This window comes from Cucurbita moschata, unplaced genomic scaffold (genome assembly GCF_002738365.1).
Source record: "Cucurbita moschata cultivar Rifu unplaced genomic scaffold, Cmos_1.0 Cmo_Scf00006, whole genome shotgun sequence".
Taxonomy (NCBI): domain Eukaryota; kingdom Viridiplantae; phylum Streptophyta; class Magnoliopsida; order Cucurbitales; family Cucurbitaceae; genus Cucurbita; species Cucurbita moschata.
The window spans coordinates 3,601,667-3,613,514 of record NW_019268522.1 but is presented as its reverse complement, the minus strand read 5'-3'; the positions used below and the strand labels follow the sequence as shown (position 1 = coordinate 3,613,514).

The 11,848-nt window shown below is 34.4% G+C and overlaps 1 protein-coding gene across 1 annotated transcript; it reads right to left on the bottom strand.

The window, feature by feature from the left end:
* Positions 1 to 5,140: 5,140 nt before the first annotated feature.
* Positions 5,141 to 6,845, bottom strand: LOC111444417 (auxin-responsive protein IAA33). Its single transcript, XM_023082515.1, has 2 exons — positions 6,400 to 6,845; positions 5,141 to 5,248 (listed from the first exon to the last, which is right to left on the bottom strand). Exons 1-2 carry the CDS (start codon positions 6,822 to 6,824, stop codon positions 5,170 to 5,172), a joined length of 504 nt encoding a protein of 167 aa, XP_022938283.1. The 5' UTR covers positions 6,825 to 6,845; the 3' UTR covers positions 5,141 to 5,169.
* Between the last annotated feature and the right edge of the window lie 5,003 nt (positions 6,846 to 11,848).

Here is an 11,848-nt window from a genome sequence, read left to right as displayed (position 1 = left end):
TAGACATGAGGCGGTGTGCCAATAAAGACGTTGGGACCCGAAGGACGGTGATTTATGATTTGAGAAAAAGACTATTTTACCCCTCGAAATAGTTTACGTATGGATGAAAAATGGCCACCCAAAAGAACCTCCACCACAAAGTGAATAGCCATTTGTCTTTTGTAATGTATTAAAAATAATAATGGGGAAAAGTTGAATTAATAACTTTAGAAGGACCACAACTTTAATTATCTCTTGGGCATACAAATATAAGTACCTCCTCTCCCCCTTTTTATATTATATTATAGGAACCATCTTTTGTTTCCTTGAAATTTGAAATACTTTGCTAATTAGTCCTTCTTTTACTTACAATTTTATAATAATTTAACTTCAATAATTGATTTGACACTTGACGGTCCAGCATTTCTCTCAGATATGGTCACGTTACTTACTCCTCGCTTTTAAGAGTGAAAAATGACTCTTTTTTCATTTTTTTCATGTTTTTAGTACAACAGCTTATCGTTTTTTACTAGCTAGGTTCGATTGATTAAAGAAATACTTTCTCCAATTCAATGACGTTGAAATGAATTTGTAACGACTCATGTTCAAGATTCGGATCGGGATTTGGAGTTCATATTTGACACCTGATGGCCCTAGCATTTCCCTGAAATATGATCACATTACGTACTCCTCGTTTCGAAGAGTGAAAAATGACTTTTCATGTTTTTAGTACAACAACTTATTATTTTTTTACTAGCTAGGTTCGATTGATTAAAGAAATACTTTCTCTAATTCAATGATGTTGAAATGAATTTGTAACGACTTATGCTCAAGATTCGGATAAGGATTTGAAATTCATATGTGACACTTGACGGCGCTAACATTTCCCTAAGATATGACACGTTACTTACTTCTCGCTTCTAATACACGTTACTTACTTCTCGCTTCTAAGAGTGAAAAATGACTTTTCTTTCATGTTTTTAATACAACTTATCATCTTTTACTAGCTAAGTTCTATTGATTAAAGAAATATTTCTCTAATTCAATGACGTTAAAATGAATTTGTTACGACTCACGCTCAAAATTCAAAATTCAGATTTGACACCCGATGGTCTTAGCATTTTCCTGAAACATGGTCACGTTACTTACTCCTCGCTTCTAAGAGTGAAGATTACCCCCACAAACCAACACGAGTCATTCCAGGATATCACCTAACATAAAATTGCTCCGAGCTAAGCATACTTAAATATGAAGTTTTTATTATTGAGCCACTGAAAATGAAGATGTAACTTATTTCAATTCTTTCAAGTTCTTCTTAGTCTCATATTCTCAAAACTGCTCTCATTCGGATGCGGTCTTCGATTCATTCATATATCCCTCGTCACTCGAGTGTCAAAGAATTAATGCATAATCACTTATGAGCTATACTCATGTTCGGTTGTTTAGTTGTTTAAGGTTGGGAGCATTTTTTATGTATTATTTTGCAATAATAGCATTTGGGATGAAAAGAAAAAGGAAGCTATAAGATCCACAGACAAACAATTAATGAAATAAATAATTAGATGGAAATGGGAAGCAAACATTTATAAGTTGAGATTTAAAAGGCTGTTTATATACGTACAAATCCACAGTATATATATTTAAAGCACATGCTATGCTTATCCTTATTCTCTGTTTGGGAGTCTCAAATTTTGTTTTTTCTTAACCAAATTATCACTTTTTCCTGTTCATTGATTCATAAATTGTACTCAAAAATAGTTTTCGATCTTTGTTTTTTAGATTTTTTTTTTAAATAACAAAATAGTGAAAAAAAAAAAAAAAAAAAGTAAGAGTCATCTATGAGGGGCATTTTGGTCATTTTCACAATTGACGGAGTTAACTTGGCATCTCCCTCCATACCTACTAAGGTTCAAACATGTGCATAAAGAGTGGAACTAACTATCGATTTATCCTCTTGGCGAACAAAGCTATGACACCATTCGATAGTAATCACTTTGTGTGCATCATGGGCTGTAATCACTTTGTGTGCATCATGGTGTTCCCTAGCTTGTTAGTCTCCTCTTCCTTGGCGTTATCTACAATATACGGTACAATGAGTCTCGACAGGGTGGTTGTTAGCATCGTGCTCGTCATGAGTTAACTCAATAGTCTTTTCTTCTTCTCTCTTATTTTTCCTCTGTATCATGTTATTTTTCTTTGCAGGTGGATTCTGTGAAATGCACCTGAAAGTCATTGGCGTATTCTTGGCATCGGAGGAAATGTGTAAGGCGAGGGTGCGAGAATTCTGGCGAGTCATCGAAATTCTTGTCCCCTTTTTTTGAGTACCTCATTATTATTATTATTATATGTTAATTTCAATTAAGAACTCGAGCCATGAACTCACTTCAAGTTCTTAATATTGTGGAGTAAATGATTGAGTAGAATTAAGGTAGATCAAGACTTCAAATACCTTAGTGCTTTCTTTTGAACGCATTAGTTTTGTTGTTAAGAAGAAACGATGCGGCCTTGTAGCAATTTATTAAATATAAGGAAACAATTAAGGTAGCAATGAAGAAGATGTATGCTTCTAGAAACAAAAGTTCTCTGGTGTATAAGAGTAGAGAAGAATAATGTTTTAAAGATTTCCTCTAAGTTACAATATGGTCGTTAGGAGTCAGAGTGAGGTCTTTGAGCTCACTAAACCCCATAACTTATGTGATACCCGACTACTCCACCACTGAGCTACTAAAGAACAACAATAAATTAGGTTTCAGAGAATTCAATTCCCGTTCTTAACCCATGACCAATATGAGCTCGAGGTTTCCTTTGTAACTCCTGGAATTTCTTCGTAGTGACTCCGTTCCATGCCTCATTTCAAAGAGAACCTGAAAGTAGCTTTTTTTCATTAATTTCATCCATATCCCAGTTCCATTCATTTAATATCGCTATGGTGTCGAGATAAGAGATGTCATTTCTAGCTTATCCGTCTTTATTTCTATATATATGGAAAGTTAAAAAAAATTATCATATATATAATAATTCAGAAATTTCAATAGAAGAGAAAAAGGGAAGTTTGTGATGATTTTAAAATCTTTTATACTAGGTAATCTAGTATCCTTATGCATTAAGATAATCAATTTGGTCGGTTGGACTTTATTATGGATTTCAGACCACATTCTCCATAGGGCCCTCTTATCTCTTCCTTCTCTGAGCTCGGGTTATGGAAGAAGAAACCGAGAAGAAAGTATCAGCAACAACAGATTTTATTACGAGATAGCTCATGATGTTCATATTGATCTATTATGTGCCTATGCATCTAGCATTAGGTAGACCTCATACAATAACGGTCGTAGCTCTATCGTATCTTTTGTTTCATTTCTTTTGGAACAATCACAAACATGTTTTGGTCATGGATCTACTACCGGAAACTCAATGCGAAATCCTAGCATTTAATGTGTATTCCAGAGTAATCTTATTTTTCAATTATTCAACCATTTCATTTTAACAAGTTCAATGTTAGTCCGATTAGCCAATATTCTTATGTTTCGATGCAACAAGTAGTTTTGTTGGTTGGCTAATTGGTGATATGAACCAAGAGACATCAATCATACAATATGCTTCAAAGAATATGTGAAGAAAATGTTGTTTAAATTATCAAAAGATATTTCAATTCATGTCAAACAATGAAATTTCATTGTTATAAATTATGGGTGGATCATAATTTAGAGTTATAATGTTTATTTAATGTATTTTAAGACTTATTTACATGGTGGTTAATTGTGACACTAAAGTATGGTTAATTGTGACACTAAAGTATACATAATGGCTAATTATGGTCATAAAATATACTTAGAACTCTTGGAATGCCTCATGGAAGGTGAAGGGCTTTTATTTTGAAACTATATAAAGTCATGTATGTTATCTTTGTAAAACCGACTTAGAAAATGTAGTAAAAGAAACATTTGTGTTTTCCTTTCGCCAATAGCTTAAGTTTATTTGCAATTCAGTAAAACAGACTTGGAAAATGTAGCAAAAGGAGCATTGAAAAATATAGTAAAATGAGCATTTGTGCTTTCCTTTCGTAGCTAAGTTTCTTTGCAATTCTATGTAGTTTATGTTGCATGTAGAATCCTTCAAGCTTGACATGATCAACGTTGCTTGTGGAGTGATTCAAATCTCAACAAGAACACTTGTCTTATTAGTGCATGCATTGTTGTGCACACAAAAAATCAGGTACGAAATCTCATGCATGAGCGTGGATAACATATATTACCATTACAAGTATGGTTATAACGATCCAAATCCACCTCCAGCGGATATTGTTCTTTTTAGACTTTTCCTTCCGAGCTTCCCTCAAGATTTTTAAAACGCATTTACTAAGGAGAAGTTTTTATACCCTTATAAGAGCGCATCATTCTCCTCTGTAGAATCTCACTGCGGTGGCAATCACTCATTTACCCACTGAAACGCTAATAGTAGACTCAAATTTCATGACTAATACAAGTTTAAAAGCTTAACTAGAAACATATATGTTTAATTAAATATGTTTCAAATTTAATTATTAGACTCGGTAGAATTACTTAGGTGGCCTTCTTTATGTTCTACTTATTAATTAAGCTTAATGAAACTCATTAATGTTATAGACCAACCTATTAACTTTTAAATAAAAAAAAAACTACGTGACCCGTGAAAGAGGTTTACATGAATGAACTAGAACCACATCGAGAGCAATCCTAACGATAAAATGACTAATAAAAGCTTAAAAAGAATGAAAAATTACTATCTATATCAACAAAATATATCGCTAAAATTAAGTGTGTTTTACATAGAACAGTTCAATTAATTTTTTCGAGAAAAGATTTCAAACCCTTATCCAAATTCAGAAATATTTATTACATCATTATCCTAATTTTAAAAAAATAAAATAAATTAAGAAAAATAATCTATATATACACTTAACCATTAAAAAAACTAAAATACAAAAATATAAAATTACTTCCAAGAGAGAGAGAGAGAGAGAGAGAGAGGATAGAACATAATTATATATTATGCTCAGAGATTGGTTACAAGGAAGCATTCAATAACATTTTTAATTTAAAAAAATAAAAAAAAAGATATTATTATTTTCTTTCATATTTTATGAAAGAAATGATAATTATATAAGATAATATTTAAATAATAGAGATGGGTTTGTCATAAAATATATATAATTTAATTATTTCCTCTTCCCCTCCTTGAATTTGCTTTTATTGGCAGAATTCGAATTCTCTTCGCCACCCGCACGAAATCACTGTCACACACACACATAAATTTCATGTTATTAATTATTCTCTTTATTTACATTATTTTTTCACCAAAATAATAATAATAACTTTCCATTTTTAAATTAATCTATTTACGTGATAATTAGCTATCCATGTCTCGATAAAAGGGTCGAGATTTTGTAGATTAAGACGAAGAAGTTGCATTAATTAGCCAACCCGTACTTCATTCACATAATCGTTTAAACACAAAAAAACGACATTATTGATATTGTAACCACCCAAGTTCACTACGGACAGATATTGTCTCTTTGGGCTTTACTTTCTAGGAAAGGGTCCGCTAGGGGAGGTTTCCACACACTTGTAAGGGTGTTTTGTTCTCCTCCCCACCAACCAACGTGGAGGTCACAATCCACCCCCTTCAGAGCTCAGTGAGTCCCCAACCAACGTGGGACATCACAATCCACCCCTTCAGAGCTCAGCGAGTCCCCAACTAATATGAGACATCACAATCCACCCCCTCCAAAGCTCGCTGAGTCCCCAACTAATGTGGGACATCACAATCCACCCCCTTCAGTGTCAGGGTCGTTCTTTTCTCCAATCAATGTGGGACCCCCACCAAATACACCCCGCCAGCGTCCTTACTGGCACACCGCCTCAAGTCTACGTGTCTACCCCTTTGGGGAATCGCCTCCTCACTACTCTGATATCATTTGTAACGACCTAGACCCATAGCTAACCGATATTGTTCTATCTCGGCTTCCCCTCAAGGCTTTAAAACACGTTTGTTAGGGAGGGTAAACACTCTTATAAATGGGTTATTAGAGATTTTGAATAATATAGGTGAAAATTCGAATATCGAGTAGTTTCTATTAGTTTTTATACGTATTTTAAAATCTAAATTTCAATAATAATCTAAAAGAATTAAGAAATTTTATAACAAAGAGTTTATCAAAATAAAAATTAAATCCTTTATCAAATAATTCCTTAGATTACCCTAATTTAAAGCACATCTATAAATAGAGCAAATTTGTTAAAATTTAGAATTTTTTAAAATAAAATTCCATCAAGAACAAATTAAAATTTGTTAATGTATTATATAAAATTTTAATTCTAAAAATCCCATTTTTTCTTAAATAATAAATAAATAAATAAATTCAAAGAAATTGAGAGTACCGACTTCCAATTGAGATCACCGGCAAGGAGAAGATCATTTTCAATATCTTCATAAGCAACAAGATGACCGGGAACCGCGTTAGCCAAGTCCAGCTGCCGGTCACAGGAGGGTTCGCCACCGCCACCGCCGCCGCAGCCACCGTCATCGTCGTCAACGAACATCCTTCTGAGGGCCTTAGCAAGGCTCTCATAGCTTGCATGTTTGTGGAGGCTGATCCGCTGGCAGATCGCTCTCCCTTCAAGAACCACCGTCACGGGCGGAATCACCGCCGCGAAATCCTCCTCCTCCTCCTCCTCCTCCTCCTCCTCCATCTGCTGCTGCTGCTGCTGCAGCGGAGGAGAACCCAGTTGGGTCTCCGGCCACCGCCTCATCTTGAAATACTCGGCGGCGGCGGCTGGGGATTGTGTGTGAGAGTGGAAGGTGTTCATGGGTTTAGATTTTGAGAGAAAACGAAGAAATGGGTTTGTTTAGTGAAGGGCAAAAAAGGGTTTTTATAGAGAGAGAAAGGGCAAAAAGGGGTTTTCACAAGAGAGAGAAAGGGCAAAATGGGGTTTTTAGAGAGAGAGAGAGCACAAATGTCGGGAAGGAGTCAGGCAGGTGTCGGAAACCGACCCAATATTGTGCTTCCTTCCACCTTTACGTTTTTCAAACCTCCCCAAGTAATTCTCTTTTATTTATTTTTTTTATAAAATTATATAAATTAAATAGTTTCGGGTATGTGTATGTATAAAAGAGTTAAGTAGAAATAAAGATAGATTGGTTGACTAGTGACATTCCTTTTCTTAGTTGGATATAGATAGGTCTACGTTGTCGATGCAAGTTAAGCGTGTAAACGACTTTCTTCTTGGTGTTTGTATTAGGAGAAGCAAGCTCGTAGTAGAACTAGTGGCCTTCGTTTTCGGATAAGAAAGTGACCTCGCCGGCCATTTTTCTCTCATCTTTCTGACTCAACATTTGTAGCGTCATTGAAGCGTAACGAGATATTGAGTTTTGTTCCTCCAATGTTCTTGTCTGAGTTCTCCATTAGACCATTGCACTAAACATTCTTCATCTTCTTCTTTCCTTGCTAACCTTTCCACACCTACGTCATGTCAAATCGGTTCAATTAGCTCTCTTGTGTTGTGCAAAAAAAGACCGAGGTTGGATGCAAAGGTGATTTGAAAAAACAAAATGTATATTTTAAAATTAACAATAAATTTGGGTTGGTTTAGTTCAATTCAATCCATAAAGTTTCATTTATTCGAATTCAACCCAACACAAAATAAGTTCATGATCTAAATCGAACCATATGGGTTGAATTAGGTTGAGTTCATCGTTTTTTAGTCATTAAATTTGTTGAACACCTCTATTAAAAATAATTTTAAAGAACGGTTAAATATGATAAACTGAGATGAAAATGGTGAACGAACATTTACATTGCATTCGAATGAGAAAGATTTTGAAATTATGTAAATCAATCGAGAAGAATGGTATGATATTCAGCATAAACTCTCATTATTTTGCTTTTGGTTTTCCTAAAAGACTAATGGAGATAGTATTCTTTACTTGTAAACCTATAATCTTCTCCTTAATTAGTCAATGTGGGACTCCTCTCCCAACAATCCTCAACGGTCCTCCTCTCGAACATAATACACCATAAAGCCTCCCTTGAGGCCTATGGAATCCTTGAACAGCCTCCTCTTAATCGAGACTCGACTCCTTCTCTTGAGTTTTCAAACAAAGTACACCCTTTGTTCGACATTTGAGTTACTTTTGACAATACCTTTGAGGCTCACAGCTTCTTTAGTCGATACATGAGGATTCTATTAGTATTGAACACAACTCTTTGTGGTAAACACTTGCACTCTTTATTAAGATCAATCGAGAATAGACTACAAAAAAACTACGTAAAATACTACTACACTTTACTCTAGTTGAGGCCGAGGGTTTTGAAAGAAACCATTTTACTTTTCTTTGCCTTTTTAATTCAACACCAACAAACCCTAGTTGACTTAGTCAACTCCCAAAAACACATCAAAATGAAAAATACTATGTTTAATGCTCATTAATGACATGGTCAATAAAAATGGTTGAAATATAAGTACATAAATTAATGTTAGGTTTGGAACCGATATACCGTTCAAAATTGGTCAACTCTCGGGCACACAGATGAGAAGTCTAAGTAAAGATCGCAATACAGTAGCACAATCTCCAATAAGATATGAGAAAGATGTGGTACAATTCTCATGCACGGGTAATTGTTTGAAGTTTTCATACATGAAAAATATCCCACCATATTCAAAATATCATTTACGAGTATGCATGACATCATGAAAAATTACAATACGATACATAGAACAACCACATGTATACATACCTAACGGCCTGACAGAAAAGTGTCTTACTTCGAATCAAAGAGAAACAATAGGTACACCGTTCTAATCCTCCTTAAACTGAGTCTCATCCTATATAATTTTCACTTACAACAAGGGAAATCGGAGTAAACCGACCTTAACATGGAATTCAAACTAATCCAGTTGAATCGAACCAAACAGATCTAAGTGAACCGAAACAATAAATTTATCTAAACTATAGATTAAACAAACCAATCGGTGATCTAAAGTGCAAAACTCAGTTTCTAGGTCACGTTTCTCCCTACATTTCATGGTGCATTAATACTCGTTAACATTCCACAAAAAGTGTGATAAAAAAAAATAGAAGGAAGAATTTGGATTTGGCACCTGATGACCCTGGCATTTCCCTGCGACATGATCATGTTACCTACTCTTTGCTTCTTAAGAGTGAAGACTATGGATTTGACACCTGATGGCCCCGACATTCCCTTGTAAGGCCCCGACATTTTTCTACAATATGGTCATATTACTTACTCCTTACTTCGTAAGAGTGAAGGGCACCTGATGACCCCAGCATTCCCCTGCGAAGCCCCGATATTCCTTTGCAACATGGTCACGTTATTTACTTCCTATTTCTTAAGAGTGAAAACGATGGATTTGACACCTGATAGCCTCGACATTCCCCTACGACATGGTCACAATACCTCTCATTATATGACTCAAATTATCATCATATTTAAAAGTTTAGGATATCGTTAAAACAACTAAAACCATAGGTGATAATTTATATAAGATTTTACATCGTTATATTTATAAAATGAAAAAGTAAGTAAAATAGAAAAACATAGATAAATACCACTAACCTAGCACGAACCACTGGTCTATCCGTGTCCCCATTGACCGATCACTCTAAAACACACCTTTGTCACATGCCATACTCATATTAAATTGTCTCACTTACATGGTCACAATTACTTAAAAATAATGTTGTTGCCTTTTATTACGGGTCTTAAAGCATCCATTCATACTTATCATGAAACATAAAAGCTACTTACATAGGCTTAACTTATTTAGATGTACAATTAGCTAGTTTACTATTTAACCAACTAAGACACGTAATATAGGGCGGTCATAATAGACTCCTCACCCTAATGGTTAGTTGTCAACCCTTTAGTAACCTTGTTACAGCAACTTAATAACACCACAAACATGAGGGAAACGACTTCGTGCCTGAACCAACTAAAATACATATGTGAGTCGATCATATTAAACTCATTGTTAATAGAAGTTACTTAGAGACCCTCTAAAGCCCCATCGTAGAAACCTGATTATGTGGCGAGACACATATATAATCATAAACATGGGAGAGCAATCTCGTGCTTGATTCAATTAAGATACATATGTGGTTCAGTCATAAATTAGGTTTTTCAAAGATTAGGGCTCTAAGAGAACCAATAAGGTCACCATATTTATATATATGTTGGATGAAAGTCTCACATCAGCTAATTTAGGGAATAATTATGGGTTTATAATCAAATAATACTATCTCCATTGGTATGAGGTCTTTTGGGGAAACCCAAAGCAAAGTCACGAGAGCTTATGCTCAAAGTGGACAATATCATACCATTGTGGAGAGTCGTGTTCATCTAACATGGTATCAGAGTCATGCCCTAAACTTAGCCATGTCAGTATAATCCTCAAATGTCGAGCAAAGGACTCCAAAAGAAAAAGGATTCGAGCCTCGATTAAGGGGAGGTGTTGGATGGTTCTAATTTCAAAATTCCAACATAAATGTGACACCCGAGTAAAACAAATGAAAATGAATTAGCCGATACCACGTCCGAATGAGAGTGAGCTTGAGAATAGGATAGCTAAGAAAGGCTTCAAAGAATTAAAAGTCACTATCTATACGAGCAAGGTGTACCTTTCTTTTTTGTGACTTGATCAGGAGCTTCATGGTTAAGCGTGTTTTACTTTGAGCAATTTTATACTGGGTGCGGACAGAACATGCTAGAAGAACTCGTATTGGTCTATACGGATATTCTTCACTCTTTAAAAGCGAGTAATAAGTAGCGTGACCATATCGCAGAGAATGCATGAGAATATCAGAACAATTAACTGTCGAATCTAGATTCCAAATTTTAATCGAAATCTTGGACTTGAGTGATCGCACGATAAAAACTTTTCAATATAAAAGCAAAATAGACCTTTTGAACCTACAATTAAAAAAAAAAATTATTACTATTATTATATTTAAAAATCATGGGGAAAGTAAATAAAATAAAAATAAAAATAAATAAGATCTTGAACATGTGACAGCTAAGTAGTGATATTATATCATATAATATTATACAAAAAGAAGGGTGGATGAAAGTATGTTTGCTTGTGAATGCAAAAGAGGCTGTTTCTTACTTAATTAATTTAATACTAAAATTAATTAACAACTAATTAAAAAGGTTGTCCCAAAAATAAAATAATATATTACCTAAAATCTCTGACCAACAATATATTAAAATAATTGTTAACTTCACTCAAATCTAACCAAGATCGGCAGAAAATGTCAATATGAACATAACTCATTTTATACGACAAAAATTTGGATGCAACCAAATTAAGTCGTACAAATATAGTCCAAAAAGTAGAAATGTTCATATGACTACACAATCATACTTTTGATAACAGCGAACTTGCGATTGTGTGGCACTCACTTCCCAGCAACAAGTGAGTTAAGCGCCTACACGGGCAAGCGACGTATGCTCGAGCCTCTGTCTCCGGTTCAAGAAGAAAGTTTTAGAAAACGGGGGTAGAGAGATTTCGAAAGAGAGTTTTGAAAGCAAGATTTGAGAGATTGAAATTGGTGTTTGTTAAGGATATTTAGTAATAAATTATAGTTTACCATATATATTATATTTGATATTTTATTATAAGGCAAATATCTAACATTTGCCTTATTACTATCTTTCCAGTTATTTCCATTTATTACTATTTCCATATCCTTGTAATTTATTTAATTATAAATAAGATAACTTTCACACCATTTAGGTGTGGTGGATTAATCAAACATTCACATGGTATCAGAGCCATTTTGGTTTAGCAACCCGGATTCTTTCTTTTCAATG

What these genes read in the sequence shown, in the direction of transcription:
- LOC111444417 (XM_023082515.1), bottom strand. Translation starts at nt 6,824, where the DNA reads ATGAACACCTTCCACTCTCACACACAATCCCCAGCCGCCGCCGCCGAG. An exon ending in GCCGGTGATCTCAATTGGAA is followed by an intron (nt 5,249 to 6,399) that starts GTCGGTACTCTC and finishes TGTGTGTGACAG; the next exon opens with TGATTTCGTGCGGGTGGCGA.